General features: G+C 54.1%; 1 protein-coding gene across 4 annotated transcripts in view; it reads left to right on the top strand.

Annotated features, from left to right (window-relative positions):
- Positions 1–21438, top strand: part of SAMD4A (sterile alpha motif domain containing 4A) — a 109451-nt gene extending 88013 nt beyond the window's left edge. For 2 of the 4 annotated variants that reach the window (XM_056346857.1, XM_056346859.1), the window contains 9 exons: positions 3179–3288; positions 3932–4018; positions 6710–7004; positions 8372–8457; positions 10705–10823; positions 13138–13339; positions 13645–13771; positions 15534–15617; positions 17745–21438. In XM_056346857.1, the coding sequence (XP_056202832.1) occupies positions 3179–3288; positions 3932–4018; positions 6710–7004; positions 8372–8457; positions 10705–10823; positions 13138–13339; positions 13645–13771; positions 15534–15617; positions 17745–17773 (1139 nt within the window). In that variant the 3' untranslated portion in view covers positions 17774–21438. Of the gene's footprint in view, positions 1–3178; positions 3289–3931; positions 4019–6709; positions 7005–8371; positions 8458–10704; positions 10824–13137; positions 13340–13644; positions 13772–15533; positions 16928–17744 lie in introns of those variants that run through there. The other 2 variants (XM_056346856.1, XM_056346858.1) reach the window with 1 other exon arrangement.
- The last annotated feature ends 934 nt before the right edge of the window (positions 21439–22372 follow it).

Consider the following 22372-nt stretch of genomic DNA (forward strand, 5'->3'; position numbering starts at 1 on the left):
CCCCGTGGGGAGCATTAGCGAGTTTGGCTTTCCAAGGACCACGAAATTGCCTTAGATGACCTTGTACCTCCTGGTTGCCTCTTCCCCATGGCAAGGGTGAAAGACCCACCAGCATCCCTTTGTGTGCTGGGGTGGCTCCTTCTCCCCAGCCTGCTCCTAGGATTGTATTCTCCTGGGACCGTTGTAGCTCACCAGAATTAGGAGGCGGTCCAGGGAGGCTGATGCAAAGGGAAAGAAGAGCTGCTTCTGCGCTCTGACTCTCTGCAAAGGCTGGAGGCGGGTGTTCCGCAGGGTTTAAGGTCTATATGAAGTTGCATCTCTCTTCTGAAAGTATTCCTGTGGGCTTTGCCGTCACCGTGGACATGCACCAAAGGCAGATGTCCCCGGAGACACAGGCTCAGGTAGACTTCTAATGTGGCGTCACTACGGTGGTGTGGGTTTGTGTTAAAATGAAGCTGAGGTTCAAGCCTGCCAGTCCCATGCTGGAAAGAGAGGGCTTTCTGCATATAGCTTTTTAATTTTTTTAAACAGAATATTGATTTAAGAGGCCTCCGGTAGCAGGGTTTAGGACCGGTGAATGTCAGGACTTTTGGGAAATGCCAAAGTTCAGCCCGTCTGTGCTCAGTACTGGCTTTGCCCCCGTGTCTGCTGTAGGGTCGATCTCCTGTGCAGCATTTGAGGAATTTAATTGAAATGCAGATCCTGATGTGTGTCAGAGGATGGAGAGTGTGAGCAAAACGCAGCATTTCGGGGCTGTTTGCATCCTCTGCTTGGATGTGAGTGGGGTTTGGGGTCAGCCCAGGCAGTGACTTCTGGCAGATGTATGAATTGCCTTAGGGGACCAAACCAATGGTCTGTCTGTCTTGCCCTGTCACCTCCAGCAACGAGGTGGTGGTTCAGGAAGAGGTCTGTGACAATCCTTGCCTTGCATGTGGCCCTCAGCAGCATGGGGCTTTTTGGACAGACTACCCACACCATGGGATGTCCCAGCAGTAAGACTGTCCTCCTCGCATCGTCTCATCCCTTTCTGAATAAAGTCTGGCCTCGCACTTTGCAGTTGGATCAGCCTAGAAAACCTCTGAGGTTGGCTGTGTTAGCGAGGGTTATTGGACATGACCATGAAGGTTGTCCTCGTGCTGGCCTCAGGGGTGGTGAGCAGAGCACCAGCACCCACAGCAGCCCCAGCCTGGCAGCAGAAGCACATAGTGGGTAGAAATCCCTCCTGAAAATAGTGCAAGCCCCCAGTCCTCCTCCCTCCTTGGTGGGCATGTTGGGCAGAAGAACTCCATCAGGGCAGCCTTGCTACCAGCCATCCCTCCCTCTCCTGGGGCTCTCCTACACCATCAGCCCCTGCTTGCCATGGGACATGGACTGCACCACCCATTTGATGCATACCCCTTACACTGGACTTGGGGGCGATCGAAGAGATCAGAGTGTTGCTGCTAACTGGTATTGATCATAGAATCACTGTAGAATCGTGGAACGGTTTGGGTTGGAAGGGACCTTAAAGACCATCTAGTTCCGACCCCCTGCCACGGGCAGGGACACCTCCCACCAGCCCAGGTTGCTCCCAGCCCCATCCAGCCTGGCCCTGAGCACTCCCAGGGATGGGGCATCCACAGCGGCTCTGGGCAGCCTGTGCCAGCGCCTCGCCGCCCTCACAGTAAAGAATTTCTTCCTACTGTCTAACCTAAATCTCTCCTCTTTCAGTTTAAAGCCATTCCCCCTTGTCCTGCACTCCAGGCCCCTGTAAAAAGCCCCTCCCCAGCTTCCCTGTCGGCCCCTTTGGGCACTGGCAGGTGCTGTCAGGTCTCCCCGCAGCCTTCTCTTCTCCAGGCTGAGCAGCCCCGACTCCCTCAGCCTGTCTCCACAGCAGAGGGGCTCCAGCCCTCTGAGCATCTCCGTGGCCTCCTCTGGACTCGCTCCAACAGGTTCACGTCCCCCTGATACTGGGGGCCCCAGAGCTGGACACAGCACTGCAGAAGAAACATTTCCCGAGCCTCCACCTGCTCTCTCCATTCAAGGTGGAGTTTGGGGCTGCCTGGGGCTGAAACGCTGGGGTTTTATTGTAAACTGCACCTGATATGGGTTGAGATGGGGTTCCTGGGTGTCTCGTGGCAGGAGGAGACAGGATGGACAAGGGTATTGCTGGGAGTGGAGCAGGTGAGCTCGGTAGGGTAAGGCAGAGCTATTGTTGGGTTGTAGGTGCTAAATAAAGCAGGTCCCGATTTGGCACAGCATTTGAAGGCTTTCAGATGCAAAACAAAAGCGCTGCCGTGGGCACGGTGTGGTGCTGCAGCACAGATGTCTGCAGGGCTCCCCCCCACCTTGTGGGGTGTCACCACAGGCACCCCAAGCCTGCAAAACCCCGAGTAGCTGCTGAGCAGGCTGGAGCAGGGGAGGCCCATATCCCATTGCCTGCTCTGTGGAGGACACCCCCATCATGGGGTCTGGTGGGGTTTTGCATGTTGCAGAGGAAGGTTTCCCCTCCCAGGTCCCTCCCTGTTAAGCCACGTTGGTGTCAGGAGGATAAAAGTATTTGGGTACCCATCCAGCTGGGCACAGAGGTGCTACACTGCAGATAACGCCTGGGAGGGAAGGAGCCATTTCAGTCACTGCATTTTGGGGTCCCAAGTCATCTTTCTGAAGTGTGTTGCTGGACCATCTTTGATCGCACATCATTTCACCGTGCTCAAAAAAAAACCAACCAACCCTCTTTATTTCACTTTAAGCAGCCGTTTAAAGTTTCAGCACATACCATCTTCTCTCATGCCGTAAATCAGGTGTCTGCCATCTGCAAAACAGCCATTTGCTAATCCTAACCTCGACCGCGCCATCAGCTCCAGCAGTTCCCCCGCTCCTGGGAACAGGGCAGTGAGGAGCTTGGCGTGCAGCAGCACGACACCGGCTCCCCGTGGGCTAATGGCCAGCGGCTCAGCCATGGAAACCCAGCCTCTGAGGCTGTGTCCTCCTCTGGGGGCTGGTTCCTCCAACCATCCGTATCCATAGCACTATGTCCTCCAAAAGGTCCAGGAAGGGCAGCAGGGCATCTAAAGCACCAGTGGGGTGGTGGATGGCACCTAACCAGCTCCTGGCGTTGCTGTTGATGCTACTGCGCGTGGTTAAGCCGTGTCTGGAGCTCAGCAGGAGCTCTCATCTCCTTGCCTTTGTGCTGCAGATGTCCCAGCCTGGCTGAAGAGCCTCCGGCTGCACAAGTACGCTGCCCTCTTCTCGCAGATGACGTACGAGGAGATGATGGCCCTCACCGAATGCCAGCTCGAGGCACAAGTACGTCCCACATCAGTCGTAAAGCAATCAGCCATGGTCCCGGTGCTTGCACAGTTGGTAGATGAGATGCCTCCAACACCTCTTTCTGTGTCTTCACATGGAAGGTGTTTCACCTGCAGGTGGTTGGGAAGCGATCGGAGAAAGGAAAATTGGGTCTTTGGGAGTTCCATGTTGTACCTGAAAACGGTCTCGTCCCACATTTCTTACTGAGCCCCAGCACGGAAGTCCCATCACTGGGAGCCACACTTGGGTTTTTTTCCAGTTGGGATTAAGTTCAGGAGGTGCAGGGGCACAGTCTGCAGTAACCAGCTGCTCTAAAGTCAGAGGGGTCTTGGTGGCCGATTGCCTTGTTAACCTTTGAAAATGTCCCCGCTTTCAGATTTACCTCTGCGTTATCCTGGGGATGAAGAGGGTCGGTCAGCACCTTTGCTTCCACTGTGTGAGATGTACCAGGAAGGGACAGACTAGCTGGAAATCTCTATCTTCAGCAAGTCTCAAAGTTATTTTCTATGTCCCCTGTGATCCCTGCACTCAGAAATCTGATTAATTTATCGCAGCCCTTTTCATTTAGGGGAGGAAGGATTTGGGTTGACCCGGCTGCCCTGTGGAAATGTTAATGCCAGGTTTTGTGCTGTTTTTGCAGAACGTTACCAAAGGCGCAAGACACAAAATAGTCATCAGTATCCAAAAGCTAAAAGAAAGACAAAACCTGCTCAAATCTTTAGAAAGGGTAAGTAATCACAACCACTTACGTATTTCTTCTTTTTCAAGAAGCCAGGAATTCATTCTGGGGTGAAGTACTCCAGTTACACATGTTGTTGGAATCTTTTGCAGAGGAATCTGTTGTTGGCTTGTTGGCTTGGCCACATCTGAATGATGTCTCAGACACTTCTGTACCAGATGCAGGTTTTATTTGGGGCTGTATTTTGCAGAGTGGCTCCTAATCCATCTCTGACACGCATGCAGCTGGGATGGCTACACCCTGCAGCACTGGTACAAGCCCTGGCCAGCTCCAGGGTGCTCAGAAACACCTGAGCTTTGAGTGGTGGAGGGCACCACCCCAGCAACGCTGACTGGAAGGGGGATGTCCATCTGCAGAACCGTGATGCAGGACCAGATGTAGCCACACCAGCCATCGCAGTCCTCTCTGCTGCTGGAGAGCCAGCTGTGCAGAGCTTTTAACCCCTGCTTATCCCTCGGCCACTGGGTTATTTCTCCCTTCTCCGTGCCACTGTCCCTCTCATGAGACCCCTCCATCCACAGGGTCAGCATGGGGATCCCCCAGCCCTGTCCCTGCCTCGCTGTCCCCAAAAAGAGAGGGGATATCCCAGTGTCTGTTAGGTCGTTGGCCATGGCTCTTTTCTGGAGCATCATACGGGCAACCAGTCCTTAGATAAAAAGTCAGACACCCACATCAGTGCCTGAACATCTCAAGTTTCCAAGGAGGACCAACAGAAACTTCTTTGTCACTTCAGCAAAAGCCAAAACTCTGCAGAAATGGCCGTCGGAGAAGCAGCAGCACCACAGACATGGTGGGAGCAGCTCCCCCATCCTCTCACTATTTATTATCGCAATACTGTATTAGATTTAATTGCACCATCTTCAAACAGCAACTTGCAGAGCCTCCCGCTAGGGGCTTTTAAATACTTATGTGGTGTGTTGCTATTTATTGGTGTTTTTGTTAGCTCACTGCTTCACTATTTATTTATAATATGGGATTGTACTCAGAGTATGGCAGGAGCTAGTAAAGCCATATTTACCTCCATATATTAATAATAACTGTTAAATCCAAGAGACAGCCCGCTGGATTGTGCTCGCTTCGGCGATGTGTTTTGCAGGCGATTGCACAGCCTCTTCCCCTGCTTCTCTGCCTGGGTTTTGAAATACGGTATTGATTGACTGGTGCAGTGCAGGAGCTTAAGCCCAGTTCAGCTGATACAACCAGCCATGCACACTGTAAAATACAGGAGATAAGTGCCAGGGGCTGCTTCTGAGCCCTCGTCGGGTGGGTTTGGGCTCTGGGGCTGTGACCGTGGCCCACGTTGCTGGGGCTCAGAGGTGCCTGTGATCTGCTTTACTTGGGAGGAGATGTCTCTGGTTTTCCAGGCTCCCCATCCAATTTCTTTTTGCTAAACAAGAGCATGTGTGGGACTTGATTTTTTTGGGCAGCGTCTCGCTGCTAAAGATCGCTGCTTTCCTGGAAAGAGCTGCTCCACCCCTCTCTGCCAGTTAGCAGAGCGGGATATTTCCCAAAAAACAGTGCCCAGCAGACTGGCACCAGGTCTTGGAGAGAAGTGGAGCTGAGACATCGGAGAGCGAGCCAGGGGTGCAGCAGGAATTAGGGGAACAACCATTTCAGGGCTTCAGCTGGCTCACACGCAGCCTGTGTGCCCACCTCGTGTCTCTGCACTAGGCACAGCCAGGACTCGCTCCAAAAGCTGCCTCTTTCCAAGCGGCATCCTACGAGCCAGACCGTGCAGGAACCTGCAATGAGCTGTTCTGGTCCAGGCTACCTTAAAAACAAAATGCAATTATTTCCCATCAGTGGAACAAGGGTCTGACCATAGAAAGGGAGTTCTTGGTCCAGACTATAACTGACAGCAAGGCTGGGGGTGTACCCAAATTCTCCCCAGGGTCTCCAAGCTGAATGTTTCCACTATAGGGATGTAAGTTTGCCTGCAAGCTCGTGGTCTCCCCTTCTGTGTCTGACCACAACCCACCCTGCGCCCCTTGAAATCCTCCCTTTCCCCTCTGCACCCACTCCCCCAGCTCATCCCAGTGCGGACAGGGATGTCCCCACTTCTCTGCTGCAGGACAGGCTCCTGCATCCCAGTGCGGTCCTAGGCTCCACGATGGTCCCAGGGCATAAGGATGCTGTGGCAGGCACTTTGGGGCTGAGCGATTAATGGAGAGCCAGGTGTGAAGGCAGTGCTCGAAGCTGGAGACAAGCCTGTGGTTAAAAAATATAATTCCAATTAAATAAAGCTGAAATGGTTGTGGGATTGCTGGGGAGGGAGCAAGATACGTGCTGGTCTGGGCGTTGAAATCTCACAGGCTCAGTTGCTGTCACAGAGTTGCCATCTTCCTGGTAGAAATTTGGAAACACTGAAGCTAGGTCATCGCTGGGTTTGTATCCCAGTGCTCGACAGGGCATGTTTTCTCTGGGAGTTCAGGTCCGAGCATATCCATGGATAATCAGACACAGTCCCTGCAGCAGCCCCATGCTCCCCTGGTCTAAGGAAAAGACTCGGTGAATGAAACACGGCTGTTGAAGATGGACTGCGGCAGGGTCCTGGAGCAGGAGCAAGGCTGTTGGCTTTGGTGGGAATTTTCTGGGGAATAACAGTAGGGATCTGGTTCCTAGCTGATGCCCTGTTGTCCCTGCAGAGACAAACCCTCTTCTCTCCACTTGAATCCACAGGACATCCTGGAAGGTGGAAACTTGCGTGTCCCGCTGCAGGAACTACACCAAATGATCCTCACCCCCATCAAAGCCTACTCTTCCCAAAACTTGAGCACGGAGGAGCACAGCCGGGACGCAGACTCGCATCACCCCTCCTCCCTGATGGGCTCCGACAGCCAAGGCTCTGACTGCAAGGACTCTGCCGCGGGGGGGATGCAGCAGCACCATTTGCCAGGATGCGAGGGCGAGTCAGGGGGGGGCCCTTTGCCCGAAGGCGACCTGCCCGGACAGTTCACCAGAGTGATGGGGAAAGGTGAGCGGCTGTCACTTATTACTGGTGTCCTCGCTGGGGAGAGCTGCTTCAGGGCAGGGTGTGTGCACCGGCAGCACTGGCAGCAGCCTTTCTCTGAGCTCCTGCAAGCCACAGTCCTAGGGGTGATGATTTTTTGAGGCTCCATCACGCTGTGGTAAAGAGGTAAGAGCATGGGTGGGGAGGTGGGCAGTGGTTTTTGGGAGGGGCAGCGATGGGATGGGCTGCCTGCCCCCCGGTCGGGGACAGATAGCATCCTCTCCCTTCCCATTTAGAGCCCTGGAGGCGTCCCACCAGTCCGGAGGTGTTGACAGCAGCATCCCTTAGGCTTGCTTTGTTTGGTGGGGTAGCGGTGGTGCATGGGCTGGATGTGAGCCGTCTAGAGTGCAGATCAGCTGGGTCCAAGCCCCTTTTTAAGCCCTGGATTATATGCAGGACATCCAAAATACCCAGGTGTCATTCCATGCCTGGTGCGGGGTGCACGGCTTTGCATCAGGATTAACACACTGGCAAGTGCACACGAGTGACGTGAAGTAGGGTCTGACCTCCTGTGCTGTGTACAGGGCTCTGGAGCCAATTTGTGTGAGCCTGGATGTGTCCTACCTCCCGTCGGTGGCACCTGAGCTGTCGGTGCTGGCCACGTGGCGGGAGATCTCCCTGGGGAAGAGGAGAGAGGAGCCTCATCTGCAGGCTCACGTGGGAGACCGGGAATAGAAAGAAGCTCGTTGGGATGCCACAAAGAAATACCAGCCCCTGTATAAAAGCTTGGTGCCAAATATCTGACCAGCTAATTGACTGCATGCACAAACAAACGTGGGTTTGGGGCCCCATTTTAAACCCGCTGATGAATTCAGCCCGTGACAAATGGCTCCGTCACGCACGAAGCTGCACGTATGGCACAAGCCTTGCCAGGACAAGGTGTCCTCCTGGACCACGAGGCAACCCTGCCTGGGGCTTAAGACAGGAGAGACTCGTTTCTGCTTGCTTTTATGGCATTAATTCCAAAAGAGGTTAAAACCCATCGGGATAAGGTGGGAATCTGTTTGCAGCGAGGGCAGATTTTGGCCATAGGAGCAGGAGCTCTGCCAGCGCCTGCTCTTGCATAGGAATAGGGAATAATCCTGTGCCCCTGATATGCTCAGGTCTAATTTTGGTGACTCCAGTGGTGTTACTCTGGATTTACACCATCATAACAGAGAACAAAATCTGGGCCTAAATATAGGACAGCATGGCAGGAATTGGGGAAGGACATTTCTTCTCACTGATGAGAAGACCTGCCCATGGGACAAGGGAAACAGGTTGTCCAAGGTGTTTGTTGGACCCCAGCTCGGTGTTCCCGTGCCCATTTCTCTTCTCTCTTTTTTTTCCAGTATGCACACAACTTTTAGTTTCCCGACCTGACGAAGAGAATATAAGTTCCTATTTACAGCTCATAGACAAATGTCTAATCCATGAGGTGAGTCGTGACAGATCATCTAAAGCTGTTGTTCTCATCACTTAGGAACTGTTTCCAAAGTGTCTGTTTATGTAAACTTTTTGGTTTCTAGCACAAATATTTTGGGGGGGTATTAACGGGAATTCTGACAGAGCGGGACTGGAGCAGGAGGTAGTTCCAACGTGGTGCATGGACATGTTGCTCCCCCCTACGCTCACTTAGTTGCCAAGGTCTGGAGCTGGGAAATTCATCTGGCTCGTGACAGTCCGATCAACAGCTGGATGAAAGAAAAACACCCAGGATGAACATGCAGGCTGTTTCTATGACACAGACCCGATGATCCCTCGGCGTTGCCGCCTCCTGTTTTGCAGCATGTGGTCCTGGGGTTTTGCAACAGGGGCATCTGCTTCTGCTCCCGGCAGATCTGCCTTTGCCAGGTGATGGCTTGGGATGGCTGAGGCAGTGCCACAGGGCTCTGGCACGCTCCTGCCTGGTGGCAGGGAGGGATGGCCCGTGTCCCCAGTGTCCTGCAGCATTTTGTACCCATGCTGGCTGCACCTGGAAGGACAAGCTGCTTCTCAGCGCCTGCCCATATGGCGGGGGTCAGGGGAAGATCGCACGCCCTCTGGTAGGAGCTGCAGGCTTTAAATGTTTCTCAGTTATTTGTTTATAGAAAAATGTGCTGGAAAGCACGGAAAAATCTCCTCCAGAGAGGGCTGGTGGCTGCAAACCCTAAAAGGTGGTGCACAGCACGTGGAAGAGGAGAGAGGCAGTGTGCAGCCCCTTTCCTCGCAGCTGAAGCCAACTCCCGAGCCACGCTTATGCAAAGGCTTGATCCATGGATCTCTGCAGGGCCACACACAGGGCATCTGGAATTGGGGTGAAATTGTTGGATCCCAGGCAAAATGGAAGCGCTTCATCATATTTTCTGAACAGTGCTCTTGGGCACCTCTGTCAGTCGCGGGCGGGGGGTTCAGTGCATTTTGCTGGCAGTGCCTGTGGTGCCAGCTGACATTTGGCCCCGTGTGGTATCGGGGTGGCACCCACTGTTGGGGTTTGCTGCAAAATGAGTTCAGAGCCATCGATATGGTCGTCTTGGTGCTTTACATAGTGGAAAACAGCTGGAGGGGCTGGAGCGGGGAGTATGTTGTGCCCCCACTTGCTCCCCTCTTGGACAGCATCAGAGCCTGGAAATGGTGCCTGGACTTTCTGAATGGCGGAGCAGGGTATCTCGGGGGGAGCAGAGGTGCCAAGAAAGGGACAAGGGTGGTGGGAGCAGAGGGGCCAGGGCTGGAGAGCAGAGCCAGGAAGACATGGAGCTGCAGAGGGGCTCATTTTCCAAGAGCACCCAGGGTGGCCGTGGTGACGCAGCATCACCCCACCAGTGCCAGCCTGTGTCCCAGGAGCACTGTCTGTGTCGGCTCCGGTGTAATCAGCGCTGGGGGAGAGCGTCTCCTCTGGAAGGCGGTTCAGAGCAATCAAGTCAGATGCTAATTAGCCTCCAGATTGTCCTCCGGAGACCTCTACTTCTCTCTGCCGCCGGAGTGGAGACGTTGGGTGTCTAAAGTTAGCTGTGGTGGGCACGTGGGTGTCCCCGTAACCCACACCGTAACCCACACCGGCTGCCAGGAGGTCTGGGGCGTTTTGGGAGGAGGTTCTGTCCGCTGCATGGGTGACCTTCGCAGGGAGCCTGGCGGGTGACAGAGCTCACCCTGGGTGACCTCCCACAGAAGCCATCGGTGCCAGGAACGGAGCCGAGCTCTGCCCAGCCCGGAGGAGGAGGACAGGATGCAGGATGCCATAGAGCAGCTCTGTTTTCCAAATCCCAGCTTTTTCCCACCCTGGCAACATTTTCTAGAGCCACGTCCAGGTGACAAGTGTCACCACCTGGCAGGGACCAGCCATCAATCCATGGGAAGCTGCACTCACAGCCTGGCAGCAGGCAGGGAGCTCGGGGCTGTGGCAGGGAGCAGGGAAGCTGTGGGGAAGCCCTGCTGTGCTGGAGCTGGGGGGGCGGCAGCCTCGGGGGCAGAGCCGGGCCATCGCTCAGGGGCACAGGGGACACTGCCGGAGCGTTTTCTCCACCTGAGATGAGTAAATCCTCAAGAGAGACCGAGGTTTCCCTCTGGACTTGCCAGTGGGGCTCGACTCACGCCACCGCCCGCTCCAGCTGTTTTTCTTTAGCCACACACCCACAGACGCATCTCTGCTCACTTTGTCCAGAAAAATATTCATGTTTCCTTTTTTTCTCTCTTTTTTTGGGGGCAGGCGTTTACAGAGATCCAGAAGAAACGGCTGCTGTCATGGAAACAGCAGGTGCAGAAACTCTTTCGGTCTTTCCCTCGGAAATCCCTACTGGAGCTGTCAGGCTATCGGCAGCAGAGGAGGTACGTGGAATTTCGGGGGTGGAGGGGTGGATGCAGCATCTGGGGGTCCGGCAAGAGCATCTCAAGTGGGACCAGTGTCTCCCAACAGGGAGGGTTGGATCCTGCCAGGTTCAGAGCTGCATTTTGGGAGGGAAGAGGCTTGGAAAAGCTTCAGTGATAAAACCCCAGGCACTGGCTGGGAAGTGAAAGCAGCAGTAAGTTCACTTGTATGTGTGGTCGGTGCTTACCCCGGCGGTTGTGCCCCTGCCTGCTGCCCTTTGCTAATTACATCAGCGCTGGAGTTTCACCAAAAAGCCATCAACTGGCAAAAAAAGGCTTGGAGCATGCAGAGGATGCAGAGGGCTGGGGTCAGAACACTGGGTAGGGCTGTATTGCAAACACTGTGTTCGCTCACTTCCAGGGTGATGCTGGATTTTGGGGCATCCTAGAAAAATGTTGGGGTTATGGCAAAGAAGATACATTTTTAGATGAGTTTTAACAATAACATCAGCCTTTTGTTTCATTTTGCTAAGTCTATTTTATTGCAGTCTCATGCAAGTTCTTTTTTCTCAAAAAGGAAATGTTTTGGAGATAACTGGGAGCATTGGGACAGCTGGGATGCGAGTTCGGAAGGAACAAGCGCAGAACCAGAGTGTTCCCCAGTGCTATGAAATAAAATATTTTGGAACGGAGAAAAATAAGATGTTTCAGTGTTTGTGGCACGATCGGATGCAGAATAGGCAAGAGCAAAGGTTTTTGATGGACCCATTTGCTCTGGGCTGTCACTGGTGCAGCAGTTTAGCTGCGCAGCCAGGCTGACCCCAAGCACAAGATAGAGCCGCTGGCTTGAAATGATCCCAGTCCCTTTCCTGGAGCCACGCAGGATGCTCTCCAGTTTCGTTGCTGCTTTTGGGTGGTTTGCATTTTACGTGTCTTCTGTTCTTTCTGCTCCTGGGAAGCTACGGGCGAGGAATGAGCATGCAGCCAGCCCTGGTTTTCTCATGGGGATTTAATGGCAAGAGGGTTTCTTGGAAGAAGTTTAAAGAAAACCCGTCATACTCCTGCCTAGTAAATTTATCTGGTTTTGGAATCCCAGCGTGCTCATGTCGTCTGCAGCATGTTTGCAGCCACCCACACAAGCAGGAGAGATGAGGGCTGGGAGGAAGGTGAGCTGAAACATCTGTGAGGATGATGAAGCTGGAGAAGGGCAGGAGGGAACGGGGAGTGTAAAAGCAACCGCAGCGGTGCGTTTGCGGAGTGCTCCTACCCTTAAACCTGGTAATGGCATTGCTGTCCTGCTGCCCAGCTGGTCGGGCAGAGCCACCAAGCTGATGTTGTGCAGAGGAGACCCACACTGCTTGTGTTTCCAAGGATTACCTGATATTTTTTGTCATTCCTCTGGTTTTAAATGGGGAGGGATGCCGATGTGTGCGACCCTCCCCTCCAAGGAGTAACAAAGATGGTTTTGTGCCCTGAGACCTGTGTCTCGGGACGTTTGGGCTGCGTGGTCTTGGGTCCAGATGGTTTTGCTCTGACCGCAGGGAGCTGGATGAGGTTTGCAGTGCAGAGACGGGAGCAGGTGCAGAGCCAGTCCCACCTCTGCAGGAATGTGCCTTTTGGTCGTCCCCTCCCTAGGAAATCTTGGATTTGTTAGGTAATTTTAACCAAACTTTACAGAATTTGAGACGTCTCAGAGAGGACCGTGTTTGTAAAAATAAGCCTCCTGGAAGGGGAGGCGGCCTGACCCTTCAAACATTCCCACAAAAGAAAACCCAACAGCATCAGCTGAACCTTTATCAGACACTAGAGAATCCACACGAGAGATCTCTTTTGTACAGTTCAAAGGCATGAAGAGTTTAAGTCAAAACCCAAGAAATCAGGTGCTGCTAGCTCCAGTGCCCAGGGAATTACCTGCATTATTTTAACTTGCATTTAAGAACAGGCCTATTTTGCAGGAGTAAAATAAACTTTAAAGAAAAATAGTGAGAATCTGACAACTGCAGAAGGGGGAGAGGGTGACTGGCAGGTAGGAAGAAGAAAGGATGCCGCTGCGGTATGCCCAGACCTCCTCCTTCCCACTGCACATGCGGATGGAGGACCATCCTCAGCAGGATGGGAAGGTCGGGCCAGGAGCAGAGCTTGCGGTGGTCCGGTGGCCGTGGGATGGGCACGGGGTGGCGAACCCCGGTACGGCACTTTGCAACAGCACTGGGGCACGCTCGGGATGTTTGGCTGTTGGTCTGAGCGCACCAAACCAGCCGCTCGCCCCCGTGCTGGCAGCACCGTCCCCTCCCAGGGGCCCGTTTCTCACCCTCAGTGCTTTCTCTCTCCGCAGCCGAGGCTTTGGCCAGTCGAACTCCTTACCGACAGCCGGATCTGCAGGGGCAGGACTGGGCCGGCGGAACCCCCGCCAGTTCCAGATCCCCTCCCGCAACCTCCCCACTGCCCGGCTGGGGCTGCTGGGCCCCAGTGGGCTGCTGGGCACCCCCCAGCGCAGCCCTGCCGCCAGCCCCGCCATCCTCAAGCAAGGCAGACAGGTTGGTCAGCGTTGACGGCATCTCCAGCTTTTCCAGACAAGCTTCCTTTGCTTTTCCTCCTCTAAATTATTCAGATCCCTGGCTTTGTTCTCCTTTTCAAGCGAGCAAGACCAGTTTGCTGGCCTTTGAGTTGCGCTCTCCTCCGGGCAGCGGGATGCAGAAGAGGGAGCGGCGGCGGGGGGCGGTGGGGGGAGGCAAACCAAGGGGTGGGGGCTGGGGAAATGAGCCCAAGGGGAGTTATAAATACACAGCACAGAAGCCTCCATTTCACATCCCACACCCCTCTTTCTGTTTGCTTCCCACAGAACCTCTGGTTTGCCAACCCCGGGGGCAGCAACAGCATGCCCAGCCGGAGCCACAGCTCGGTGCAGAGGACGCGCTCGCTGCCGGTCCACACCTCCCCGCAGACCATGCTGATGTTTCAGCAGCCAGGTAGGAAGCAGACATTTGCTTTTTCACTTACCCACAGCCTGGCGAGACGAGGGGAGGCTGCATGAAAGGCTTCCTGGCGGGGAGCCTCGCCACAGGCACGCCGCTGTGCCGGCACAGCCCGAGCTGGGTATCTTTGGCACTAGTGGGATTAATGGGTTGATTGACCCAGTGGCATCACCGGAAGGATTTTTGACCCTATATATAACATCTTGGCCCTATATAGAAGTGTTGGTGCCTTACCTAGCTTCTGAGGGGCTTCATGCCAGGTGGGGAAGGCGGTAGCTCATCCGTCACCTTTTTTGCTCATGTGTGGACACAGAGACCTGGTGGGGAAGGACTGCCTTTGCCCACTCAAGGGGAATTCTTTTCATGATCCGTGTGAAGGCAAATGGTGCTACATCGGTGCTTCCCTCCCAAACACTGTGAAAATGCTCCCATATATAGGAGCATCCTCTGATTCAGGAGGGTTTCTGCTGAACTTGACCCCTGAACCTGGAGCATCCTACCAATTAGGATATTCATGCTTTTTTTCTCTGTGTATCCCTTCATTAGCCTTTAAGCCTGACTTTTCTTACCAGCACGCTTACCATAACGTTTTATACCACAGGACAGGGATTTACACACACACCCCAGTAATCTAAACCTCATCCATAAGGTTCTGCCATGGTCTCGGCTTGGCAGCTCCCCTCACATCACACGCCTGCGGTGTTTTAACTGCATAATTTAGGCAGCAAATGTCCTGTCCAGCAAAAGCAGCGTCTGTTTTTGGGTATTGATTAAACACCAGGACAAGGGCACATTTTTGCATGCGCTGAGGGAGAATAAATAGGTTTCTCTTTGCATGTTAGCCTGCGGTGACTGAGGGTGTAGGAGGATTAGGGAGCCAAAGATGCAGACCGAGTCACGAAGAAAATAAGCAATAATGTGGTGCTGGGCCCTCAAACCACTTTTCATCAGGCTGCGGGGACCTCAACCCTCCTGAATCTCATCCCATGTTCCTGTGAGCCCGTGGCAAGCAGGAGATGCCACCCAGCAGTAGCAAAAGCTGTATTTGCAGCTTTTACTGCAGAGCATGCAGTTTGGTGCGGTAGGGATCAGGCCGGGGTGCTGCAGCACACCAAACTTTGTTCACCCCCTTTTTTTGTGCTCACCCCCCACCCGGGGTGGTGGCAGCGGGGCCGTGGGCGACCGAGCAGCCGGTGAAGCCGGCCATGGAAAAGCCAGCTGGCGGCTCCGCCGGTCTGTGCTGCCATCCCACGTCCAGCACTAGCCCTGCCTGCACGCTGCCTGCGTGGGCAGCTCCCGGCTCCCCGGAGCCACTGGAAGGTTTTGCACATATTGAGAGTTTTGCGGGGCTTGGGCAAGGGGAGAGCCCAGGGCTGTCCCCTGCTGGGGCGGGGGTCCCGCTCTCACCCCAGCTCCCCTGCAGCATCTCTGACTGGTGCCTGAACCCCTTGTTTCCATCCATCTCCTGCTGCAATGCCATTGCCTCTTCCCAGGTTTACCCCTTATTGAGAAGAAATAGGGGAGCAATGACTATTTTTGCAACTGTCTCTTGCCGGCTGTGATGGTTGCACCAGGAAGCAAAGCGCTGCCAGAGTCCGGCCGTGCGGTCAGAGCCTTCTGGGGCATCTTTCCAGTGGTTTCCTCCCTCGTGCGCACCCGTGCCGGTGGCAGCAGGGCAGGCAGGGTGTGCAGGGCAGGCGGGCGGGAGCCCTGCTAGGTCCCCTGACCAAAGTCTCCTGTCCCTTTCTCGCCACAGAGTTCCAGGTGCCGGTGACTGAACCTGACATCAACAACAGGCTGGAGTCCCTGTGCCTGAGCATGACGGAGCACGCGCTCAGCGGTGAGCACTCCCTCCTCCTTGGGCTCTTCCAGCATGTCCACGCTGCCTCCACCGAGCCCCCTGGCACCTGTCCCGTTACCCCCAAAACCTGGGACAGGCTGTGGCTGTGAGGGGTCAGGATGACGGTGGGGCTGGATGCACAGATGCTCCCGGGGATGCTCCTGGGAGGGGTCGGACGGGGACATTGGCTTCTCTCGGCGAAGCAGCCGGGGCAGGGGGTAAAACCGAACACAGGGTTCGCATGCAGCACTAGTGGAGTCCGTGCTTATTAGCCACTAGTTAGCTTGCTAATAATAATTAGTATTAGCTCACTAGTCTGTTACTAGTTTTTAATAAAAGCCCCTGCCACCAGTGCGCTCACGTGGCTCACAGGCTTGGGAGTATTTTACCCTTCTGCCACCAGCATCCCTCGTTTGGCCAGGGGGTGCGGGAGCCCAGGACACGGGGCTAAAACCCTGCCGGGCGCTGTGCTGGGCACTGTGCCGGTGGCACTGATGGCTCCTCACCTGTGCCCGGGGTGGCTGCAGCTGCCAGCTCAAGCAGGGGGTAACAGGCATGGGGAGGGAGGAGGACCAGGCAGAAAAAACAGGCAGGAAAGCTGGAAAAGGCAACAGCAGTGCAATGGAGAGCCCGGTGCAGCAAAAAGCACCAGCACCAGAAGCGCCTAGCACCCCTCGCCGATGCACTGGACCCCCAAGCAGAAGGATGACCCCTCTCCCCGGCAAAGGGACGAGCACGGCCACCAGCATTGCCCAGACCCTCCTGAATAACCAGCTGGGGTCTCGCCCCGGCAATCCCCGGACTGTGTGGAACAGTTGAGGACGGGAGCCCTCGGGGAAGATGAGTGCCACCGGGGAGGATGAGTGCTACCGGGCTCCCTGCAGCAACGCCACGGCCCATCCGGGGAGAGGGACGGAGGAGCCAGGACTGTAAGAGGCAGCAGAGCCCTGGCAGCGCCGCAGCAGCATCCCTGGCTGGGAAGACAAGGACACTTCTGTCACCCGAAGCGGTTCTCCGGCGTGTGCCCAGGCGAGGCTTAGCTGTCTTGTTCCTCTGCAGGGTACTGTTCCTCCGAGTTATTTTTTCCAGGTTGCATACCCGAGCCTCTGGAAACCGGTTGTGCTATAAATAGCTCTTAAAAAAATAAACCTTCGGGGGAGAAAAAAAAAAAAAAAGGCGTAACAAACCTGTTTGTTTTTAGTCTTAAGAAGGGAGGTGGCCGTGATGCCCTGGGTAGCGTAACAGGGAGCGCTCTGTTCGGGGGCTACCCTGGGAGCTGCCCCCCCGCCCACGCTCTCCATCCCAGGGATGGGGGTTTGGGATGAGGGACGTGGGGTGGTTGGGGCCGGAGGAGGGCTGGGGGGTGGGAAATGCTGCTGGGTGTTGATTTCTGGCCCCATAAGAGCTGCCGGTGCCCAGGAGGTGGCGGAGGGGGGGGCTGCTGGCTGCAGCGTCCTTTGTGTGGCGTTGGGATGGGTCGTGGACCCCTCACTCCTGGGCTCGGGGCTGCAGCTGAACGTGTCCTTGCTGTGATGGGACGCTGGGGACAGGGGCTCTGGGGAGACAGAAATGACTCGGGGCAGGGGGTTGGGTGCTGCCATCATCCTCAGACGGAGGAAAATTTTGCATCCTCTGCGGTGCAGGTGTTGCAGGGCCGGGTTAGCTGGGGGGAAGGCAGCCCCCCGTGACTGGCTCCAGCTCCGTCCCCCCACTCCTGGGCAGTGGGTCATGAACTTGACCTGCGGGGGGGGGGGCGTTCCCAGACTTACACCCATCTTGCAGTGAGTCCAGGCTGCCCAGAAGCCCCCTCTGCTCCGGGGAAAGGTGCCATGGGGACGGGGCAGAAAGCCTGGACTGGTGTTGGAACAGCGACCTGGGGGGCTGCTGCGGGGTGGGGACAGACGGTGGAATGGAGGCACTGGCAGAGTGCTGACACCCCAGAACCCCTCTGCACCCCCCTGGGGTGATGGGGAGGGGGTGGCTTCGCAGTGCCACCTCACCGTAGGGTCTGCGGGTTGAGGGTGCTCTGGGGGTCCGTTCCCCTCCACTCCCCAGCTCAGGGGATGCTGGTGCAAGGTGAGCAGCTGCTCGCCAGGGCTGCTGCTAACTCTGCCTTCCTGCTTGCAGATGGTGTCGACCGAACCTCCACGATCTAGAAGGCGTCGCAATGGGGACGCTGGCCGGGAGAACAACTGCTGCGGGTCCAGCGGCGAGGTCGGGGCTTGCAGGGAGCCTCAGCGATAGCTTGCATCCTTTCTCCTCTCTCTCCTCCTCTCCTCTCTTTTTCTCTCTCTCCTGTTTTAATTTTGTGAATGTGTAGATTGTCCTTGTGAACATATCATTAGACTTGGAATTTGTGTTGTCATTTATTACATCCATGCTAGGGGGGAAAAAATGGCAAAAAAAATCGACAACGATGATGAAAAGCATGGGGAGGGTGGGGAAGGACGCGGCAGGAGAGTGCTGACAACGGAGGGTTCACCAGAGCACCATGGGCAAGCCCTGTTTCTGGACAAGGATACGAATGAGTGCCGAGTATCACACAGGGACGTGTGTGACCAAAAACCCTTTGAGGAGGATTTGCCAGTCCTGCCAGGGGCTTCGGGGCCGGTGGTCCCATCTCTTGAGTTTTGCTGCCTTCAGGCATAGACTGGCCCGGCGAGCCCAGAGTTAAAAAACAAAAAACAAATCAAAACCAAATAATAATGAAAATAACCCCAAAATTTCCTTTCAGTTTAGCCAGGAGCATCCGCAGTTTCGATGCAGCATTGTGCACCGGGCAGAGGAGGCGGAGGGTCGGCGGGCGCCTGCTGGGCGTGGGGTCGGTCCCCTGTCCCTGCGCCCCTGGCATGGGTCAGGGTGTGGGGATGTGGGGGGGTGGGGTGGGGTGTCTCGTCTTGCCCAGCAGAGGGTCCCGGGGGATGTCAGTGAAGGGGGGGGACACACTGGGTGAGTTTCCATGTCTCTTGCCTTGCCTGCGCAGGTACCAGGAAGGTGCTGCATCTTGGCTTTACACATTTGGCCCCAGCCTGCCAAAATCCAGCCATAAGGGGCTTTTCCAGCCCAGGGGTGGCTAACGAGGGATGAAAGAGGCTCGGGAGCAAGCCTGTGGTTTTATTTAGCCAAATTAAAAAAAAACCAAGCCCCAAAAGGCACCAAAATGCAGCTTCACAGCCCCCTTTTCTTGGCATTAAACACATGCCAAGGAGGAGACTGTGGCTGTGGCTTGGCTGCCCCCTTGCCCCCTGCCACAGGGAGCTAAATTTGAGCCAAGGGCATTAAATCGGTAAATCCGACACGGTGCTGCTCAAGCCCGTGCTCAAAGCAAGAAGGGGGACAGAGAAGCCATCAGTGCAACAGTGATGCTTGGCATAGTGGCAGCTTTGCTCCTGCTGGTCCTCATGCTGCTCCAAGTCTTCTGATGGAATAATAAATTGAAGATTAATTAAAGAAAGGAGGTGATGGGTGGGAGCAGCAGCCATGGAGGTTGCAGCAATATTCCCAAAATGAGCTGGACCGTAAGCACCGATGGGCAGCAGTGTGTGCTGGGACCAGTGGGAGCAGGGCTGGGGGCTAAGGGGAACCAGAGCATCGGCTGGGCCAGCGGGGATGGGAGATGTGTGAATCCATTTGCCATGCAGCATTTTAAAGTTGTTTTCTAAAAAAAACAACAAAAAAACCACAAAAAAACACAAGTGCCAAATGCAATGTTTTATGTTTGCCATTCCTTGGTGCCCTGCTTCCCAGCAGGCATGAGGTAGGGTGGGGTGTGCGGGGGGGAGCGGAGAAGGGGAAAACGGAAAGCGAGGGAGGTCGGGAAGAGGTGTGAGAAGGTGAAGGCAAAGAGGGGGCTGGAGGGGGCTGAGCCGCAGGCGCCGGCCGGCGCTGGACACCTGGGCCACCCCCTGAGCATCCCCAGGTTGTATGAAACCGAGGTGTGAACACAACCGCTGTAGCAGGAGCCTTCCTCGGGAAAGGCTCAAATGTATTTACGGAGCTGAAATTCTATTTATTCCTTCGCTGACTATAGAAACAGAGGTTATCTGATTGTTAAGAGATATTATTTTGGATATATTACCTATTAACTTGCTATGGCTGGTAACCATGATAATGTCTGTTATTAACAACCACCAAATAATTCAATTGTTTTTTCCTTTTGTTAAAAAAAAAAAAAGAGCTTCTTTTCCATTGACAGTGTTAATAACAACTTAGTTGTGTTTGCTGTTCCTTGGTTGTTTTTTTCTAAGTAACAAAAAAAAATAATCGTGGCTTCAGTTGCGTTCAGGAAGTCCTGCTTGGCCCTGGGATGCCTGTGCTGAGTGCAGGCAGCAGAGGTCCAGAAAAAGAAGTTCAGAAAAAAAAAAGAAAAAAAAAAAAAAAAAAAGCTTGAATCCTAAAAGAAAATAAAAATTATTTATAAAAAGAAAAAAGGGGAAAAAAAACAAAAAAACAAAAAAACACAAAAAACCAGTTGCATGAGTGAGGCTGTGAAGTCAAATCTTTAGTAATAAAGCGGCAGTGCCTTTCTTTTTTGTATTCACCCGTTCACCCCACGTGCAACTGTTTTGTACCACGCGCGCGTTGTGGCTAGGGCGATGTCGCCACCACGGGGGCCCTCGGTGTTGGGTGGGCATCTCCCCCCCACCCTGCTCCCCCAGAGACAGCCCCTGGCGCCCCCAGCGCCCACCGGGGACCTTTTACTGGTGCTGTTCCCCTGAGCCGTCCCCGGCTGCGGCGGGGGGGCCGGCCAGCTCAGCGCCCAAGTGTCCTTGGGTCCGGCGGATGCTCCCCGTGGCTGCGACACCCGGGGGGGGAAAAACCAACCACAAAACCTTTTTTTTTTTCCGAGGTGTCCTCCCCCTCCCCAGGGACAAGCCCTGCGCTCGACTGGACTTGAGCTGGGCTTTGCCTTGGCTTGCTCAGCTCATTAAAAAAATCTTAGCGGGGGTCAAGCCCAGCCAGCATCCAGCAGGAAAATCCAAAACTGTGATTTACGCTCGCGAGTGGCGCAGAGCAAAGCTCAAGGTTGGTCAGCACTTAGGGAAACGATTTCTGTTGTCACCTTTCTCCATGTCGGGGTGCGGCTGTGCCCCAGGTTTGGCTTTCTGAATGTGCCTGATGGAAAGTGGGTCCTGCAGACGTCTATAATTTGCACACAGCGACGATAACACTAAAGTTGATTTTATACGAGTCATCAGAGTTTGCAAAGTGAGTTTTATTTTTTGTATTCCTTTATCTTTACTTAAAGGTGAATGTGTATTCCTCTGGGAGGAATAGGAAGAAAAAAAAAAAAACAGGAATGTTAATAATGTTAAACAGAATACTTCCTCCCTTATTAATATATATATAACCCTTATGTATTTATGCATACTGTAAGCTTACTTTAAAAAGCTTTGAACTCTCTTCTGTTGCATGCCGTTCCTGGGCAGCCTTTTATTGTACATGCATGCCTTTAGTCCTGGTTTTTCTGTACAAAGTTAGTGCACAAAGAACTATTTTTGCCTAGTTAATGTTGCCGAGCAATGCATATTTTTAATTTCTTTTCTTTTTTTTTTTTTTTTTTTTTTGTCATATATGGAAATAGCATGTTTGTTACATGTAAAAGCTTCCCGATATAAAGAAATACTAATGTTTGGAGATGCCGGTCTTTGCAAGTGTACAGTTTTCAAATGTTGTTCCCAGTGAAACACCCTCGTGATTTCAACTTGCTCCAATGTATTTATTACTCATTTCCTCCCATGTAACTAGGAATCATGGCTATATTTCATATCAACGTTATATTGAAAGTGAAGGGAGATGATTAATACAAGGTTTTGTAACACTGGGGTGTGGCGCCTCCTTATTTATCCTCTTTTTGGCAAATGGCCTCGTACTTAAAAAAAAAAAAAATAGAATAAAATAAATGCCCGGTCCCATGGGGTAAGGGAGGAGGAGTGGCGCAGTTCTGCAGCGGGGTTTAGTGTCATTATATAAAGCCCGTGGCAGGGTTTAGAAACCCCCGGCATCCCCCATGCAGCTGCATCTCTGTCCCTTTTGGATGCCCACGCCCCGGGAGCCGTTCAGATACGGGATTTTCTTTTGAAATGAGCAGGAATCAGGGCTGAGCAGCTTGGAGGCTGCGGAGACACGTGGCCAAAAAGCCTCAGCTGTGGAGATGTTTGGGTCCGGTTTTTAAGGCTGGGCTGGTTCTGGTCTTAAAACCTGCAAATTTCAGACCCACCGTGGGCCAGAGCAGGCACGGAAGGATGGTGCTGCCGCTGGCTGTGGGTGCTCAGCCGCAGGAGGTGTCGAGGGCAGGCCAATGGCTTCTGGCCCAGGTTTTTCCATAATTTTCTCAGCTTTGCGCTCTGCACGTGCTGGTGCTGCTGGCAGTGTCACCGCCTTGCTGAGGGTGGCAGGGACCCCCCCAGGGTGCCGCAGCCCTCAGCCAGCACGGGGGCAGTGAGAGCAGGATGCTCAGCCTGGGGTTGGGTACCTCCAGGGGTGGTGGCTGCATGGGCAGCCTGGTGCAAGGTTAGACCACACTTACGGTTAAAAAAAGGCTTTTTTTCTGGCATTTAAATGGAATTTCCCATGTTTCTGCTTGTGGCCGTTGCCTCTTGTAGCTCGTTTTTGTCCCCCTCACTGTTGGATGCATCAGTAAGATCCCCCTGAGCCTCTGCTTCTCCAGGCTGACCAAGCCCAGTTCCTGCTGGCTCTTCTCAACCAGTCCAAGCTTTAAATCATCAGCTTGGCCATTCTCTGTACTCGTATGT

This window comes from Falco biarmicus, chromosome 7, assembly GCF_023638135.1.
Source record: "Falco biarmicus isolate bFalBia1 chromosome 7, bFalBia1.pri, whole genome shotgun sequence".
Lineage (NCBI taxonomy): Eukaryota > Metazoa > Chordata > Aves > Falconiformes > Falconidae > Falco > Falco biarmicus.